The sequence below is a fragment of the Eublepharis macularius genome, chromosome 13 (assembly GCF_028583425.1).
Source record: "Eublepharis macularius isolate TG4126 chromosome 13, MPM_Emac_v1.0, whole genome shotgun sequence".
Lineage (NCBI taxonomy): Eukaryota > Metazoa > Chordata > Lepidosauria > Squamata > Eublepharidae > Eublepharis > Eublepharis macularius.
In genome coordinates this window covers 16,911,536-16,931,773 of record NC_072802.1, presented here as the reverse complement: position 1 = coordinate 16,931,773, position 20,238 = coordinate 16,911,536, and the positions used below count along the sequence as shown (strand labels likewise).

Sequence of the window (20,238 nt, the reverse complement as noted above, 5' to 3'; positions counted from 1 at the left end):
GGCCGAGTCAGGTGGGCGGGGCCACCTGACATGTGACCTCTTTGGGGAACTGCCGGAACTGCGTTCCTGCGTGTTCCCCCTCGAAATGAGCCCTGGTTATCCACATACTACTGCAAGCATAGTGAGAAGAGAGATACGTATAAGAACCCCCTGACTTATCATAATTTGTCCCATGTAGACTGTACAAGTTAAATGAGGAAAGTAGCTCTAGAAACTTCAAACTGGCCTTACTAATTACAGATTCTAATGCATAATGATCTAATAGCAAAGATTGGTCAGTAACCTGGGCTTGCTTGTTTGCTTGATTTATTTGATTTATACCCTGTCCTCCGCACAAATGGGCTAAGGGCAGCTCACAATGTTCATAAAATACAATAAATTAATCATAAAACTATAAAATCAGTAATCATCTTAAAACAGTCATTACAATATTCCAGATATCGTATCCACAGGTTACTTAAATAAACAGTCGGGAGACCGTATATAGGCATACATATGAGCATAGGACATGGCCGAGGGCAGTCCCAGAAAAAGTGGTGGTCTTTGATGTCAGTTTGGGTCTTAAAGGTACCCAAGCTAATCCTGGCATTAAAATCCCCACCTAAGGACATTTTATAACCAGGGTAGTGGAACATTAAATCCTCTAGGGTGATAAACAGGTGATCCCACATTTTCCCCTTATCCTGTGCCTTAGAACATCTTGGTGGTATGTAAACATATGTTGGCCCTTGACTGATACTATTTGTATGTAATTTGAGCAAGGATGTGCAATAGCTTGACTTTCTACCTTCAAGTCGACTGAGACTAGCATTGCCAGGCCACCACTACCCCACCCTTTAGAGTAAATCTTAAGTGCCGGTATGGCAAATAACTTAAAATTCTGAAGGGTGAAAAAGGCAGGGTCCTGTGCCCGTGTTACTGTTATTTTTTTGTTTATTTAAGTCAGTGTAGTCCTTATTTCCCAACCATCAGGGAAGTTTACAGGAGTTCTGGACAGAATATCTGCCCCCAGGCTCAACCTGAGAAGGGCTCTGATTTTTCCGCCAAGCGTCACTTTTGCTGGCTCTCCACAGAGCCAGAAAAGATGGTTCCTCAGAAGGTTTGTTATTAATTGACTAAGCCTTCATGGAGGCAAAGAGGAAATTAACAAACCCTTTGAGTGATCTTTGCTGGCTCTGTAAAAAGAGATGAAATTCAAACTACGCTTCCCGGCTAGTATTGCGTCTCCCTTCACTTGAGTGTCCTTGGGTAATTTGTCTCGTATGGGTTAGCTCTCCGTTCGGTGTCACCTCTTTGACCATTCTTCCTGCTAGCAGCTAAACTCCTGACTGAGTATTCCTGATGGTATTGCTCCCAGTTTCACCGGCACACTCAAATCCCATCACCATATTAAGGTGTGTATCTAAGGGGGAGGGGGGATATTAGACTAATCTATAAGGAGTCTAGTGGTTTAATTTTATTTGAAACTCTTCATTTACAGTTGGCAGCTCTGGCTTGGAAGATTCCAGGAGACCAGCTGTTGGTGCCTAAGGAGGGTGGAGTTCAGGGCCAACAGGGAGCTCTCAAGGGATATGATGACATACAGTCTGTTCTCCAAAGCTACTATTAACTCAAGGGGAACTGATCTCTTTAGTCTGGAGACCCACTGTAATCCCAGCAAAACTCCAGCCTCTACCTGGAAGTTGGCAACCCTAGAATACACTGCTTCATACACTGCCTTGTGTCACGCAATAATTATTCAGAAAATCCTGCAGAGGCAATGAAATACTGCCTGCTCCACAGTTAACATTATGTGCTAGTTTTTTTGCTTTCGTTCCCTTGCTGCTTGCTTTTATTCAGAAAACAAATGAAAACAGGGGATAGGGTTGCCAGCTCTGGACTGGGAAATTCCTGGAGATTTGGGGGGTGGAGCCTAGGAAAGGGATTCAGAAAGGTATGACGCCACAGGGTTCACCTCCAAAGTTTCCATTTTCTTTAGGAGAACTAATCTCTGTAGTCTAGAGATCAGCTGTAGTCTTAGAGATCAGATGTAAACCAAGGAGAACTCCAGGCCTCACCTGGAGGCTGGCAACCCTAGATAGTACAATGGTGAAAGCAATTGATAAGGAATGCCGATATCTCTGTCTGTGTCTCATTTACCACTAAATGGAATGTATCACTTAGATCGGGTTTCTATGTATAATTTCAATGGTCTCTACCACTTCAAGCAAAATGTGGTCATTCTACCTAATAAAATGCTTATTAGCATTTACGAAGAAACATGTAGGGGTACCCATAATTCATTACTTACCCTTAATCCCCGTTAATTGCTCTTGGTATATTATCAAAGCATTTCCCTTATGAATGAATCATGCTTGGTCTCCATGGATATATTTCTTTCCCATCTCATTTAATTTCCTAGTTAAAAAATTCTGTTAATATTTTATAAAATAAGTACTTAACAGGAGTATGGGTCTAAAGGAATCAGTTTTTGTTGAATCTCTTCGCAGATTAAAACTATTTTTGCTTTTATCTAGGATTTAGGTGGTATTCCAAGCCAAAGTTCTGTTAACTGTGAATCTAAAATTCAAATGAATTTCTTATAATTCGCTATACCATCTGGACCAGGACCTTCTTTCCCATTTAATTCATTTAATCCGATCCAGTATTTTCTGATGCTGTACTGGGGCATTCGGTTCATTCTTATCCTACCCAGTTCATTTTAGCCAAAAATTGTGAAACTAATTTATGTTAGTATTTTAGGCTTCACATACCCTTCAATGAAAATCCATAATATTTGTTCTGCATGTCCCCATTCTTCATTGCACTGAGAGAACACTACATATTTGTTTTTAGTAGCTAGTTGATTTACAAGCAGTCGTTTGTTTAAATTGGAACCTCTCTCTGTTTTTTTTTTTTTTGGTCTTTTTCTCTCTTCCTTGGTGCTTTTCTTCCAGATTTAATGTGAAGCTTTCACACAGAAGTCTGCTGTCCTAATTCTGGTCAACGTTCTATTAGGAAGGCTGGGGGAAAGATGGGAGATCCTGTGATCATGTAATAAATGAGGGTGGGGTAATAATATCACAACAGGCCAAGGGCCTAAGCAATCAGAACTGAGATGATCAATGACCGTTTAAGACCATCTTCTCCTATGACGGCTTTGCCATTTTAAATGACTGTGAGAATAACTGGTCATTTTCCTGGTATTAATGTTCCTTCTAAAGATGATGCCTCCATGTAATATAACTTCTGATTTCATTTGGGGTGTATTCAGAAGCAATGGGGCAATAATGGGCAAACCATGGTAAGCAGAGTTGCCAGGTCTACTTGGCCACCAGTGGGAGGAGCACTGGTACTTACTGGGCTTCAATCTTTGTGCACGTGCACTCCTGGCTGGTGCACAATGATGTCACTTCCAAAAGAGACACCATCAGCTGGCCATGGGAGTGCTCCCACTTCGCACAGGGCCAATTTTGGCCCCAAACAATTTCAGCCCTACAGTGGAATGACATCATTTCCTGAAGTGGTATCATCACATGACAGCTGGGAGGGCACGTCGCCCATCTGCCCTGGTGGCAGGCAACTACCAGGTGGCTTGCCACCTCTCGCTGATCACCAGCAACTGGCAGGCAGAGGGGAAAGCCACCAGGAGTTTGCCCACCTCTAGTAGGCACCTGGCAAGCCGAATGGTCAGGCATACCGTGCCCAAAATGAACATGAAAATCCAGCCTGTGGAGCAGATCAGTATATACACCTAAGAACACGATAGCTTTCTTTGAAAACTGGCAAGCCTTCTGGTAAGATTTGCTTTGACAAATGCCCTATATTTTCAGAATACAATTGCTTATAATAAAACTTTGACCATCCCAGGACTTCAATGCAATGATTTTTCTGATTAAGAGACTAGGTATTATCTCAGTTGAAGCTAGAGTTCCCAGGTGCCCACTGGTGATATGCAATCTCCTGTGGATCCCCGCCTCTGCCCACCAATCGCTGACAATCAATGGGAGGGGGCTTGCCACCCAGAGACTGCCTAGCATCGGCAAACAAGCTGGGAAAATGGCTGCACGTGTGCTCCCACTGATGATGTCACTTCCAACGTGATTGAAAGTGACATCATCATGCCGACACTATGTTTTGGACTGATTGGGACTCAGTGATGTTGCTCCTGGTTGTACTGGAAGTGATGTCATTGGCACACAAAGGAAAAAAGTGATTTTTAGTGTTTTATTGTTTGATACCTTGGGAACTCTATTTTGGGTGGAAAGGTGGTATACAGATGTTTTAATTATTAATTAATAATAATAGCACTTATACACTGCTCTTCTAATAAGAAAAACACAAGAGGTACTTCCCCCCACCTCCTTCCCTACCGCCAGTTGCCAGGAGGGGCCTGGCAACCCTACTTGAAGCTCACCAAAAAAGCACACCAAAACCATTTGCCCTGGTGAATGCCGGCATTTGTTCATTGAACCAATAAACAATCAATTATGGCGGGGAGGGGAGTCATCCAGAAGTCTACCTGGCTGGATAGACATAGGGATCCTACCAGGTGGTATTCTTCATCTGCATAGTTATAAGTACATACAAGCATCACAGAACCATAGGGCTGGAAGGGACCTCCAGGGTCATCTAGTCCAACCCCCTGCACAATGCAGGAAATTCACAACTACCTCCCCACCCATACACACACCCAGCGACCCTTGCTCCATGCCCAGAACATGGCAAAACGCCATCAGGATCCCTAGCTGAACTGGCCTAGGGAAAATTGCTACCTGACCCCAAGATGGTGATTGGCATTATCCTGGGCATGTAAGAAGGGGCCATGAGAACCCTTCCTGCCCTCTCTCTCACGATCTGCTGAGGTTCACAGAATCAGCATTGCTGTCAGATGGCAACTTAAAAACCTCCAAAGTAGGAGAGCCCACCACCTCCCGAGGAAGCCTGTTCCACCCAGAGGCTGCACTAACTGTCAGAAGTTCTTCCTAATGTTTAGCTGAAAACTCTTAATTTCAACCTATTGGTTCTGATCCACACCATCCTCTATAGGACAGCCCTTCAAGTACTTGAAGATGGTTATCATATCACCTCTCAGTTGTCTCCTCTCTTGGCTAAACATACTGAGCTCCTTCAACCTTTCTTCACAGGACTTCTAATATTTATGCTACTTGTTCACCCTCCCCAGCAAAACAGCATAAGCCAACTCCAAGTTTCATTGCCATCTTGGGATGTTCTTGGTGTGCAGGAGTGCATGCTGAGCCCTTCCTTATCTTAATTCCCTGTTCTTGGCATAATTTACATCCCTTGTACCAGGCAACCAAAGCGCTTTTGCTTGGGTTTGCTTATAACGGCAATCAATCAGCTGAGTTCTTTACTGTGGTCAAGCGGACAATGGCTCAGGATGACTCTGGAGATGTTCACTATTGAATCTCTGCTTGTATTTAGTCAGGTTTTGAAATTCTCAAGGAAAATAAAACAAAATGGTCTGCCAGCTCTTAATTTGTGTTACAAGGTTCAATTGCCTCACGGTGCTTTCTGCCTTCGGCTCTTGTACATTCCTACTGGAATATTTACAGTCCTTTCATGTCATTTCCTTATTTGCTCAGTCTTGGCTTGTCCAACCGTGCTGAGTCTCCAATGAAATCTCCTTCAAAGCTTTCGTCTATTGTGAGTTGGGCACTCGAGAAGCAGCACAGCATTTGATCCTTGATAACTCTCTTGTGGAACTGTTAACTTAAATAATGCTCTCCCAGTGGACCAATTCTGTTTTCAATGTTGATTCTTTTTTAATTCTGACCAGCAAGCATGGTAGAAAGCAGCCAGGAAAAAAAAAATGTTGCAGAACATTTCAAAAAAAAGTTTTTGGAGGGAAACAAAGAAATCTGTTCCAGGCACAGGGAAAAGACATTTAAATAAATGTATGCAATTTGTTTTCTAAGATTGTTTTCGCGAATAGTAGCATACTATAGGGATGCCAATATTAAACACTTGGAGTATTGCAGGCTATTTTTTAAAAAGTATATTTAAAAAATATTCTGTGTTGACAAACATATTCTTTGATTCAGCAGTGGGAGATAACAGATGGTTTATTGAACTGCAAAAGGAAAACGAATCTCTTTTGATGGTTCCTGCTTCCAAACAAGAGACGTTGGGGAGATATCTACACAGAGAGCTCCTTAAGATTTGAAAGGAGAGAGAAATACAGAAATCTGTTCCTCTCTGAAGCTTCATACCAAACTTTCCACTTCACCTTCCCCTGACTTAGACTGTGGCAAGAACATGAGGAAAATCTGTCTACCCACGTGCACACGTGCTCACACACACACACACACACACCATTTATTAAAGCCACAGTGAAAACACATTCCAAACAAGTGATAAAAGGACTTTCAGCACTTTGTACCTGATCATATAGGAGCTTGAACACATTTACTGGTATCCAAGAAACATAGCTGTTCTTTTGTGTTTTACATCTAACATAGGTTATACTCAAATGTCACAACAAACCTTAGTTTGCTGGCAATAGGCACCCATCTGGCATATTGCTATGTATAAGTATTCCCTTCCTTTTGTGCACAGCTGCAAGGGAGAGGAAGGCTGTTTCCACACGTCCTTACAGGGGTGGCCCACTCACAGAATGCTGGCAGATTTCCCCCACGATTCCAGACATCTCCATTTGCAAAAGGCTTGCAGCCTGCATGGTTTTGGTTTTTTCAGTGCCTTTTCTGGGACCGTATGTGCTCTGGTCTTTTCTTTTGCCATGGGCTGACAGAGTGCTTCTGCATTCTTGGGCATGTGAATGGTTAAAGCGCTCTAAAGAATCGCCCCATCACAGCCTAGTCTCTGCCCCGAAACTCTCAACATGCAATCGCACAAGAAAGAAAAGGGGGGGGGGGCGACAATGATGAAAGTGCCTGACCTCCCCTCCCAAACTGCAAGGTAAGCACTTTTGAGGAGTGCGTGTGGACTCTGCATTTTCTTTTTTTTTTTTTTGAAAAATTTTTTATTGGGTTAGAACATTTTTATTTTTACATTACAATCAATTTTCCCCTAATTTTTCGTTTCTAACCCCCTCCCTTTCCCCCCCTTTTGTTGACTTCCAACAGCTTTCCCACCCTCTGTCCCTTTTCCCTTACTTCTATTAAATTCCTCTGTCTAAAACAGATATACATTCTCCATTATATTAAGCAGTGCATCATTAACTCCTTTAATTATTATACACCCAAACTATACGTCTTTAGATAAACAATTTATCCCATTTTCCAGTTTTGAATAATTCTATATAAACCTATATATCATAAACCATAAAAATTTCCCACATTTAAATCAAACAATTTGATTTGTTCTCTATATATTACTCATTTCAACTTTTTATGGTAATTCTATATAACTCCTCAGATACTCAATCAATTTAACTCTTCTATACATTCAGTTTGGTGCATATAAATCTTGTCAAAGAAAGAAAATATTGTTAGTTAGTCAATCCTCATGTTTAAACCTTATCATTAATTATTCTCTATCAGTTGACCTATACATATCTATATATATCTCAATCAATTAATCTAACTGCTTATAAATTCACATTTCTCTTCCTCCCCCGGTAAAGTCACCCCTCTCTTTTATACTTTTATTATATTTCAGTAGTTCTCAAACTGCCACAGTTTTCCTCCCACCTCCCATTTCTTCTCCAGGTATTGTTTCAGCTTCTCCCAGTCTGTGTTGAACTGCCCTGAGTCCAGATCTCTCAGTTTTCTTGTCATCTTGTCCATTTCAGCCATATACAGCAATTTGTAGATCCAATCTTCAATAGTTGGTACTTCTTGTACTTTCCATTTCTGCGCATACAAAAGTCTAGCTGCTGCAGTCATATAAAAAATCAACGTCCTATGATGGGCTGGAATTCCCTCCATTCCCAAGTTTAGCAGCAGGAGTTCTGGGTTCTTATTTATTTGAAACTGTAAAATTTCACTCATTTCTCTTATTATTTCCCCCCAGAACTGCCTAGCTACCTCACACGACCACCACATATGATAGAGGGAGCCCTCATGTTTCTTACATTTCCAGCATTTATTAGAAGTATTCAAATTCCCTAGCGCAATCTTCTTTGGTGTCATGTACCAACGATAGATCATTTTGAAAATGTTCTCTTTAATATTAATACATGTCGTTGTCTTCATTGTAGTTTTCCACAAGTATTCCCATGCCTCCATTGTTATTTCTTTATTGAAATTTATAGCCCATTTCACCATCTGTGTTTTAACTATCTCATCCTCAGTATACCATTTCAGCAATACTTGGTATACCTTGGATATTCTTTTCTTGTCTTCTTTAAGAAGGGTCTGCTCTAGTTCCGAGTTCTCTGTTCGTATGCCCCCTTTTGCAAAGTCTGAGTTGTATAAGTCTCTAATCTGTCTATACTGAAACCAATCATAGTTAGGTGATAGTTCCTCTTGCGTCTTTATTCTAAGTTTAGATACTTCAATCTTAGTTATTTCTTTATACGTTAAACATTGTTGTTCATTATCCACAGCTCTCGGATCTATCACCTCATATGGAACCACCCACAAGGGGGTTCCTTCTTGTAAGTAAGTTCTATACTTCTTCCAGATTGTAAATAGACTTCTCCTTACAAAATGATGCAGGAACATCGAGTTGACCTTTACTTTGTCATGCCATAGGTATGCGTGCCATCCAAAAATTTTTTTATATCCCTCTAGGGCTAATAGTTTCTTATTCTTTAGTGTCATCCACTCTTTTAGCCAAACTAGGCAGATTGCATCATGGTAAAGTCTCAGATTGGGCAGTTGCATTCCGCCTCTCTCCTTTACATCTTGTAAAACTTTTACTTTCACTCGAGGCTTCTTGCCTGCCCAAACAAAATCTGATATTTTCCTCTGCCATTTTTCAAATTGTTTAGAGTCTCTGATGATTGGTATTGTCTGTAACAAAAACATTACTCTTGGTAACACATTCATCTTAACTGCTGCAATCCTGCCCAACCATGACAGGTTCAATCTATTCCATTTGATCAAGTCTCTCTCTATCTGAGTCCATAATTTTTCATAATTATTCTTGAACAAATCTATATTTTTTGCAGTCAGCTCAACTCCCAAGTATTTCACCTTACTAGTTACTTCACAATCCGTTGTTTCCATTAACAATTGTTGTTTCTGCTTAGTCATGTTTTTGCATAATATCTTTGACTTCTTTTTGTTAATGAAGAAACCTGCCAAATCTCCAAACTCCTTGATCTTGCCTATCACTTTTGGCATGTTCTCCAGTGGGTCTTCTACAATTAACATTATGTCGTCTGCAAATGCTCTGACCTTATATGAGTAGTCCTTTATTTTTATTCCTCGTATTTCCTCATCTTGTCGAATTTGTATCATCAGAATCTCCAATACTAAAATGAACAACAATGGAGATAACGGGCAACCTTGTCTTGTTCCTTTACTAATCGTCAATTTTTTGGTCAATTCATCATTCACTACAATTGCTGCAGTCTGGTCTCTATAGATTTCCTTGATTGCTCTGACGAATCTTTCTCCCAGTTGTAGCTTTTCCATAGTGGCAAACATAAAATCCCAGTTTAAATTGTCAAACGCTTTTTCAGCGTCTACAAAGAAGAAACCAACCTCTTTGTCACAACGCTTGTCGTAGTATTCAATAGCATTGATCACTGTCCTTAAGTTGTCTCTTATTTGTCTGTCTGGCAAAAAGCCTGCTTGTTCCTCCTCTATGACTTCCGAGAGCCACCCCTTCAATCTCTCCGCCAATATCTTCGCAAAAATTTTATAGTCATTATTGAGTAGTGATATAGGCCTATAATTTTTCACGCTAGTCAGATCTTGGCCCTCTTTTGGGATCAATGATATATTCGCTTCGCTCCAAGTGTCTGGAATTCTTTGATCCCTAAAAACTCCGTTCATCACCTCTTTTAGGAATGGTGCCAGTTCATTGGCCATTGTCTTATAAAATTTAGCCGTAAGTCCATCTGGCCCTGGCGCCTTTCCTAGATTTGCGGATTGTATTGCCATATTTATTTCCTCATCAGTTACTTCACTGTTCAACTTATTTCTCCAAGCTTCCGAGATCTCTGGAAGTTTGGTTTTCTCCAAATATGATGCTATTGATTCTTTGTTTACTTCTTTTTTATTATACAGCTTAGCGTAAAATTTATAAAAGGCTCTGCTAATGGTAGTCTGCTCCAAATACGTTTTGTTTTCTTCACAAATTTTATTTATTATTTTCTTTTCCCTTTTCTTCTTTAATTGCCATGCCAAATATTTCCCAGGTTTATTAGCACCCTCAAAAGCTTTTTGATTCAGTCTTTTAAGGTTCCACTCCAATTCTTTGTTACTCATTGCTGTTAACTGTTCTTGAAGAATTTTGATTTCCTGATGTACTTTCTTTTTCCCTGGTCTCTTTTTTAACTGTACTTCTTTGGCCTTTATTTTCTCCTCAATCTCTTGTCTTTTCTCCTCTTTCTTTTTCCTTGCTCTACCATTTAAGTCCATTAGTATGCCCCTTACAACCGCCTTGTACGCGTCCCAAACTTTACTGGTTGGTACTTCTTTATTCACGTTGTATTGTATAAAAAACTTAGTCTCTCTTCTCAGTGTTTCCATATTCTCACTTTCCTGTAACAGGTCCTCATTTATTCTCCAGGCTTTCCTTTTTCTCCTTTTTCCAAATTTCCACATAATTGGGTTGTGATCTGAGCCTACCATCGGCATTATTTCTACCTCCTTAGTCCATAGCGCTAAGTCCTTTGAGGCCCAGATCATATCAATTCTTGATAATGTAAGATGCCTTGCAGAATAAAAAGTAAACTGTTTGGTTTTAGGATATTCTCTCCTCCATACGTCTTCGAGAGTCTCTTGTTGAATCAACTCAAAAAAAAGCTTTGGCAATAGTCCTCTTTTCTTTTGTGCTTTTGTAGTCTTTTTGTCTAATTCCAAATCTGTCACTCCATTGAAATCTCCAGCAAGAATTATCTGGTCATATACAAGATCGTCTAGGTGCTTCCTTAAGTCCTCAAAGAAGCTTTCCTTTGCACCGTTAGGTGCATAAAGTCCGACTACCAACACTCTCTTTAAGTTCCAATTACATTCCACTGCTACAAATCTAGCTTCCACATCTCTCATAACAAATTTTGGCTGCAGCTCCTCTTTTATATACAACACCACTCCTCTTTTTTTCTTGTTGGAAGCCGCTACAAATTCTTTGCCCAATTTTCCAGATTTTAAATATTTTACATCCTGTTTTCTAATGTGGGTCTCCTGCAAACAAACAATATCACATTTTTGTTTTAGTAGCCAATGAAAAATATTTTTTCTCTTATTCGGTGAGTTTAGTCCATTTATATTCCAAGATAATACTTTACACTCCATATTCATGGTTTTGTTGGTAAGTCTTTTTCATTGTCCTTGATAAATCTCTCCATCTCCCGCTCAGATCTGATACGTTTTTTTGCCCCTCCAAACTCAAAGGACACTCCTTCCGGTAACTCCCATCTGTATCTGATATTCATGTCCTTCAAAGTCTGAATTAGCACTCTATATTTTTTCCTGTCCAATAACACTGATCTGGGCAGTTCCTTCATTATAATAATCGTCTTGCCATCAATCTCCAATGGATCTTGAAATTGTTTGGTCACAATCCTCTCTTTCATATTTCTAGTTGTAAACTGCACAATCACATCCCTTGGTAGTTTCCTCTGGGTTGCAATTCTCGAGTTCACACGATACGCCACATCTAGGATAGCCACAATTTCCTCCTCCTCCTTCCCCAGGTAATCAGCCAACACCTCAGTCATCTGTTCTTGCGCTGACTTCCCTTCCACTTCTGGCAGACCACGAAAACGAAGCTGCTTCTCCATGTGTTTAGTTTCTGCAACTGACATCCTCCCCTTCACCAGCCTCATCTCTGTTTGTTGCGTGTCTATTAAATTCTCCATCGCGTCTTCTACTGTTTTAACTCTCTGCTGCGTTCCTTGTAATTCACTGCTAATCGTTTCCACACCTTTTTTCACTTCTGACAGCTCCGACTTTACTGTCTGTGTAACTTCCTTGACCTCTTTAATAAGCTCCAATTTCGTGTCCTTAAGTTCTTTCATCATGTCTATAAGTTTTTTGTCCAAGTTTTCTATTGCCGATTGCCACTCTTTTTTCGACATCGTGGGGCTTGCTTTAGCTCGCTCCCACGAATCTGCTCTCTTCCTCAGCTCCGTGGCGTATAATTAAACGTTTTCCTTTTTTTTAAATGTCCCAATCTTTGCCAAAATTAATTTTTTATATCCAAAATGTCGGGCGTCTTTTCTCTATGGTTTCTCTATGTTATTATAATCCAAGATGGCCTACTTCCTCTTCCGCTGAAGCCACGACCCTTCCACTTTCAAAGATGGCAATTCCCCACTTCCTGTCCTTTGGCAAGGGCCGCTTCCCTCCAGCCACTCTATTGTTGTTACGCACTTCCTGTCTCCCGTCTTCCCACAGCAGGTCTCGCGATGGTGTCTTTTTCCCACAGCTCCAAAACCACAGGTATTCAAAACAATAGTCCGATTTTTGTAATAACTTCTTTAAACTTAGTCTCTTTTAAAATACAACTCCTGCCGAGTCTTCACCTCCTTTTCGCTAGTCTGTTGCAGTTTAAAAGTCTACTTTCTTTCCTCTCTGTTTTTGTCAATCTGTCCCGTTTCAAGAGATAGCGATCTTTACCTTCTCTCCAGCTTTCTCGGGTTGTAATCGCTGTTTCGATCTTAAATTCTCCTCTCGACTTCCCTCCCCGATCGAAGCTTGGGTATGTAGGTCTTATGCCAGCCGAATTGGCCCCAAAATTGCCGCAGAGATTATAGCCGACCCGTCGCAAGGTGGGACCTCAAGGATCGGGGGGGAGACTCCTTGTGTAGAGCCCCCCCTCGTCCGAGATCTAACTCACCCTAGGGTCTTGAGCGTTCTTTGCCTGCTCCCCGCCTGAGAGCAGTCGGCCGCGGGTTATTTTCACCCCTCCGGCCGGTTAAAACGGCAATCCGGTCAGCTCCACAAATGGAGCTGCGTTAGACCTCCATGAATCCCAAACCGGAAGTCGGACTCTGCATTTTCTGAGCGACTCAGCAAAACACACCGAAAAAGCAGGCAAAGGGTGGGAACGACCGGCTGTGTGGAAATGGCCAAAGAAAGGGGAAGAGACTCCCTGGTCTTTAGGGTTCCCTATCCCTCCACCAGCAGCATTTTCAGTGGGCTGTGGGCTGAAGCAAAAGGGGGAGGCAGGGAAGTTCCATTAAGCCCAGAAACAAGTCAGGCTACACTAGACATGATCCAAATAGATTGTCCAAACCCAGGTAAAACAGCAGTTACGTTTCCACGTTTGGTGATACATCACTGGCACATAACAATATTAAACATCATCATCAAAGCTTCCAGCTCTTTGATAACTATTCAGCAAAGATGCTGCTTTTTCTCATATTGCCTCATTAAAGACTTCAGGGTAAGTATGTTGTTATCACTTCTTGTTCTGACCCAGTTGTATTCTCAGTCTCACACGTTGCTTGGATGTAATTTATATATCACCTAACCCCTTTTGTGACATTGATAGTTTTGTTTTTTTTAAGAGACAACTTTGGCTGCTAACAATTTCAAGCAGCAAAGTTATGCAAAATTATTGGTCTAGACAACCCTTTTCTCGCTATGACTCCTTGCTTCAGCTTAGCTTGCTCACACTGTCTGGAATGGTCCCAAACTGTTAAGACAGAATGTCTCATTTAAAAGAGACGCTTCTTGTTTCATGCAAAAGAGATATAATTAAGGACAGCCCGCATTATTTACAAAGTTACTCTGAAGTAAGCCCTGCTAAGTTCAAGTAATTGCTCACAAGTGGTTAGCCCTCGCTAACCAACTAAGGGCTCAGTTAGTAATCAGGCCTTGAGTCTTGATATACCCTGAGCAACTTCTACTTCCCAGAATACTGCAGAAAAATAAACAGATAGGAAAAGAGGAAAGGTGCTTTGGATGTACCCGGCTTTCGATTTCTCAGGGTTACCTAGCCCTGAGGCTCACAGCTGCAATGCAGCTGAGTGCTTAAGAGAGAAGAGTGGATCCAGCCTTCCTCCTGCTAGCCTTCCTCCATAGCCTAATGGGGTCTTCCTCCAGCTTAAGTGGCTTTTCCTCCAATGGAAGGCTTCCAACTTGAGCCAAAAGGAAAGCTGGGGTATAAACACATTAATAATTAAATTGACTTCGTTCTGTTGAGTGGTTGGATAAGGGCAGGATCCCTCCCAGAACCTTTAAGAAATCAAGGCAGAGGAGTCACCATAGCTGGTAGTGCCAGACAGCTATCAGAGGGTTGGATCCAGACTAAATTGGCAATTTCTACCAATCCCCCTGATGCAGACCCCTCCCAAGTCTTTCCTCAGGGTCCCCTATCCTCCAGGAGCAGCATTTTGTGGACATCAGTAGGCTGCAGTGGGAGGGGGAAGGCAGGAAAATCCCATTTTGTACTCTGTATTTTCAGCTTTTAAATTACGTATTATTATTGGTTTTAAAGCTGAAACGTTAAAGTTTTTATAATGTACATGATGTAATCCGCTCTGAGCCCGCTGATGCAGGGAGGGCAGAATAGAAATCGAATATAAATAAATAAATTTCTGCCACTGGAAAATCTGCCCCGACCAGGATCCCCCAGGTGAGCCTGATCTCATCAGAACTCAGAAGCTAAGGAGGGGCTGCCTTGGTTAGGAAGTGGATGGGAGACCTCCAACGAAGACCAGGGTTGAGAGACAGGCAATGGCAAACCACCTCTGTTAGTCTCTAGCCATGAAAACCCCACCAGGGGTCGCCCTAAGTCAGCTATGACTTGACAGCACTCTCCACCACCACCGGAAAATTCAAGCTGGATCCAACCCATAATCATCCATCTTCATTCTGCCTGGTTTTCATATGTGCACTGTTAAGTTGGACTGAGATGGCTACAGGGCACTGCTTCATTTCCTTTCGTACGGGCTTTCCCTGCAGGTCCCCCTCCCCGTCAAATCACTCAATGCCAAAAACAGGTAAAGCTCTGCTTTTCATTTGCTTAGGGATACATATTCCACTAAAAGATGACACGTGTCAGTAGAAAGGGGGCATTTTTGGCTCATTGCCCCTCCCACGGCAGACCCTATGCTGCTCCCTGGGGTCCCTTGTTCACCAAGAGCAGCATTTTGGGAAGTCAGTAGACAAGACTGGGAAAGGGAAGGTAGGAAAATTCCATTCCATGAATCTGATTCCATAGTATAGGGTTTGCTCAGCCTATGGACTTTAACATCCATACTTCTCTGTGATTCATAAGAATGCCTGAAGCGGCGTGCTGCAGGACTGTCCCTTGATTGTCTGTGCTCCTTTTTGACTATCAAGTATTTGCTCGGGCAAGAAGCCCAGAAAAAATTCGTTCTATGAAAGACAATAAGCCGGTAGATGGAAATTCCCAAATGTACAGTGAGCAGGGCCAGAAGCCGGACAAGTCGGGCATTTCCAAGAAGTCTGAATGCAAACAAGTCCCGGGCAATGGCCTGAAAGAAAGCCAACTTACAAGCAAAGAGGTTGCCAAATTAGGATGGAAGGGGGAGAGACAGAGAGATGCCGCTATAAAAGCATGCTTGAGTTGATGGGGTTACCTTAATTAATCAATAATTAATAGTGTCTATTCATACAGAGACAATCAGGTCTCGACAGACTGAAGGCATGGATGGGAAAGCTTTTCACCGGTCTGTACCTGGGTAACTGTATAACTTTACAGGAAACGAAGGTCAACAGGAAAGATGAGATAAACTCGATGTTCTAATCAACAGCTGCCTGCACACAAGCTTTCTCTGTGGCAGCCCCACCGTATGGAATGGCCAGTCTGAGGAGGTCAGAAAAGCTCCCACTCTTCTGGCTTTCCACGAACTGCGCAAAACTGAATTATTCAGGAGAGCTTTTTTCTCAGATTATAGGGTTGTGTCGTAAGAAACAGCTCAAAGAGCTACCTTGGTAAGGGACAGGGACTATAGATTAGGCTATTGGGTACTGTCTGCTGATGTAGATATGCTCCTACTTGGAAATTTCCACACTGCTGAACATGCCATGGAAATTAGTTATACTTTGTTTCAGAGGCATTTCACCTCTGTGCTCAGCTTTATGCTTGTTTAAATTTTTTGTCTGCTACTATTCCCTATTGTATGTTTCCCTGAATGTCCTAACCATTGTTCATTATTGTACTTTACTCAGAGAATATCCGAGCTGTCCATGATACTGTATTTTCACTCGCACTGTGTAATACACCTTGGATCTCAGTGGGGAAGGCAGGCTATAAATAAAAACAAATTAACAAACAAAGTAGTTATTCCGAGACAATGTAATCAATGCAGACAGATGCAATTCATGTTTTTTTAAAAGATGTAATGCAAGATAAAGGAGTGCTGGGGTAATGTGGTTGGGAACCTTTAGGAACAGCCTTTGGGACCTATGGGGAGATAATATAGTGCTCTGTGCTACAGGCATTTTCTTGTCTTAAAAGGGGGGTTGGATAAGTTTCAGGTTGATTTGGACAACTTTTTGATACACGTAGTTTGTCTCTTATTTTTAAGATCATCTGACATAAAGACACCCATAATGCTTCAGTGCTATCAGTCTGATCATCTCGTGGTTTCCTATGGCCAGTTATCAGTTGGGGGACCCTGAATACCTTGAATGTCCTACCAAAAATTTCTAGTTGCAGGTCCAAGATTAGCTGTTAAATAAATTGGCCAGATGATCAGTTTTGATCGTGCCCGATATTTCTTTGTCAGTGAGCCATTGGGTGACAGGAAGGGGATTCTGAACAAATTATAAAAAAAGAAGCAGTACCAGGAGATGGTTCTGTCGTAAGTCAGCCTTGTCCTGTGCTCAGTGAAGATTCATCAGACGAAGAACTGCCTGCAGTTTGCCCTCAAACTGACCCAGCTGCAGCTGACCTCGAGTCAGAGGAAGAGCAACAACAGATCCAATTGCTGGCTAATCAAAGAGCACAGCCTTCAGCTGTAACAGACCCAGCACCAGGGAACTCTGACTCAATCAACAAGGCTGCAGAACCTTGTTCCTCCCCACCCTCTTCACCAACATCCTTGCAGCGCTGCCGATGCTGTCAGAGACGGGTAGAGCTTCAAGAAAGTAGGAGGTGTGTGCACGACTCATGAGCCAACGGCAACTGTCAAACAACCAAGATGGGTGAGCAGTTTAGGGATGTCTGCCCAGTAAGTGGTTGATAGTTCCGCTCATTAGGACTGGGCCATAAAAACGGCTGGAAGAAACAGCAGTTTGTGGACGCAACTAGTACACTTTACGGCTGCTTCAAAGTCGTTGCTGTTGCTCGAACTCTGGAACTCTGACCCTTGGACTGGACCTGACTCTTGACTTCTCTGGAACTTTGACCCTTGGACTGGACTCTGTTACTCTTTGCTTCCTGGGCATTACAGGCCTCTGCATTCCAGCCCCTGGCCCCTGGGGAACTATGCCAGTACGGGTTCTATGGTCTCTCCTTCACCTCTTTCTCTTTTCTAGTGATCCTCCATTTTCTCCTGAGAGGACTGCTGTCACTTCTACAGGCCCTCCCAACCTGACTGCTCCAAGCAAACAATAACTGGTCAACCTATCTTGTTTGTTTGTATCCTTTCTTAGAATTGATAAGATTATCATTGTATAATATTGTGCTACATACAGTCAAGATTGTAAGAGCATGATATCAGAGGTCTCCTATATTGGAGACCGGGGATTTGTATGTCCTAAATAAAATAAGAGTAAGTTGTTCATTATCTGGCATCTGGTCCCTTTCTCTGAAATCATTGTTCTCTTGCTAAATATTTAAAGATCCCTTCAATGCATTTGGCCCTGAGATCCTAAAAGGTAAATTCTGAACTCTAGTATTTTGGATCTAATCCCATGCATCTAATTAAGCAACTCCATATAGAACAAGGACAAAGTAATTCTTTGCGCACCAGAGACAGGCTTCTGAAGGCACAGACATCAGTAGATCTTATGCAATTATATTGATTACCCTTTTCCATTATTTTCAAACATAAACAATAGCCAAATATGTAAGAAAAATAAATTAGGCAAACACACAGAAAGTAGCAATTAATGTGTGAATGCATAAATGTCAGGGTTCTACCTTGCCTGCTAGGTATCTTCTAAGACCTGGAATCCTTTCTTCAAAACTCATAAATCTCAGCTGGAGAGGTGAGATCTGATCTTAGACAAAATTTAAGTAAGTCTTGTGAGAAAGCCTACAAATCCATAGTTAGTTTGATATGTGGGGAAAAATACTTAGCTTATACAAATGTTTCAAAATTATTAATCAGGATATCTAAGTAAAATTATCACTGAATGTAGGTCATACTTAATCAACAATTGCTGTATTAGTGGCTACAAAATCCTACAGCGATTCTCGTTCCTGGAAAACATATAGCAAAATGACTGTGTCTGCTAAAAAATGATTTTAGGATAGTAGGAAATTTGTGTGGGTTATCACCATAAAATTAAACATGCACATGATCTCAATATGTTTGTCATAATGAGTAACAGTACCTTGTGGGGGCTCATCAACAGCTTTCCGTTTTCTGCTGTGGCTGTTGTAATTCAGTCTTAGTTCTTGGGTGTAGTCATTGAGAGTTTCTCTGGACTCATAAGATTGTCTTGCTTTTCTCCCATCTTCGCTTTCATCTGAAGAGCTTGTGTAAGCTAGATCCATTTCATGCTTAGCTTTTGACAGTGGCTGGTAGGGCTTACAGTCCATCTGCTCCATTGCTGATTAATTAGGCCCAAAGTCATGAAAACAAAGAGTGACGGCTCCTTAAGGAAACAATCCTGGAAGAAAGAGAATATTCAATGAAAAATACCACTTTTAAGCAAAGGGAATATTTGACTGTCTTCCTCAATTTCAAGTGATTGGTTTAATAGGCTTTCTAGAGGGAAACAAATATTTGCACAATGACCACATATACTGAGATATTTTGGCCAGTTAGCAGTACAAAAATATTAAACAATAAACAAGAACTTCCATCAGACAATACCCTTGAGATAATATCCCTGTGCCCAAGAATAAAGTTACAGTCTAGAGTAGAGATGAGCACGAACTGAAAAAAAAAGGTGGGTCGTTATGGTTTGTAGTGTTTCATGAACCACGAACCAGCATGAAATTGCCAGATTCGTGAACTAGTTTGTTTGGTTCATGAAAACAGCACTTACGGGTCAGCAGAAGGTCTGTAGGGAGCCCATCCCCCTATTGCCTAGGAAACTGATCAATTGGTGCCAAGCTGTCTGCAGTGACGAACTAAAATATGTGTCAGGGCTGACTATGTTTCTTATGTGATCTAACCAGAGAGACTCCATTTTAATCCTGTCAGTGTTTTAAGCTCTTCTTTTGCAGGTGACAAGCAGTCCAGTAACAGTTATCTCAAAGAAGAGGAATGTTATGACTACAACCTTTCCAGCCTTGTGAAAGTTTCACTCTCTCAGCTTCAAGCCGTTTGTTTTGAGAACTATGGGGGGAGGATGGGACTTGCTGGGCTATGCTATTCTGTACCTTAACCTTTGCCTGTCATTCGTAACAATACTCGTGTACCAGCCAAGATATTGCATCTTGGTCAGTGGACTATAATGGTTGTTTATATTCAGTAAAATCTTTTGGAACCACTGGACTCATGCCTAATTGCAAGAGATAGGCTGGATTGCAACTTTTAGTAAGCCACTGTCTGACAATATGAACCAACTGAACCATGCTAAAAATCACAGAAGTTCGTCGCGGTTCATTAAAAATGAACTCCCATGAACCACTGGTTCGTGAACCACAAACCGGCCCAGTTCATGACGAACTTTGGTTCGTATTTCGGTTCATGCCCATCTCTAGTTCAGAGCCATTTTTTAAAACTTCACAAAATGATTTCATCCTGATTGTAGATATTCATGATCAGGGCCGGTGCGCCCATGGAGGCCAGGTAGGCGGTGGCCTCGGGCGCTCGGGCTTTGGAGGGACGCTGGAGGGGGTGTCGGGGGCGGAGGTGCGCGCAGCGAAGCTGGCATGACTGGGATGCAGCTACTACTGCAGCCAGCCAGCCAGCTCCGTGCTGCTGCCGCCGCCGCCACACACCCCAGCTGGCCGCAGCCTCCGGGCGCCACCCCAGCAGCGGCTCGTGGCTTGTGAGCCCAGCTGGGGCGCGTCTCGGTGGCGGCACGCTGGCTGGCTGCAGCAGCAGCAGCAGCAGCTGCA

General features: G+C 42.0%; 1 protein-coding gene across 2 annotated transcripts in view; it reads right to left on the bottom strand.

Moving 5' to 3' along the window:
* Positions 1-18,774, bottom strand: part of TENM1 (teneurin transmembrane protein 1) — a 468,106-nt gene extending 449,332 nt beyond the window's left edge. For both annotated transcript variants that reach the window (XM_054996443.1, XM_054996444.1), the window contains exon 1: positions 18,558-18,774. In XM_054996443.1, the coding sequence (XP_054852418.1) occupies positions 18,558-18,774 (217 nt within the window). The remainder of the gene's footprint in view (positions 1-18,557) is intronic.
* Positions 18,775-20,238: the final 1,464 nt, after the last annotated feature.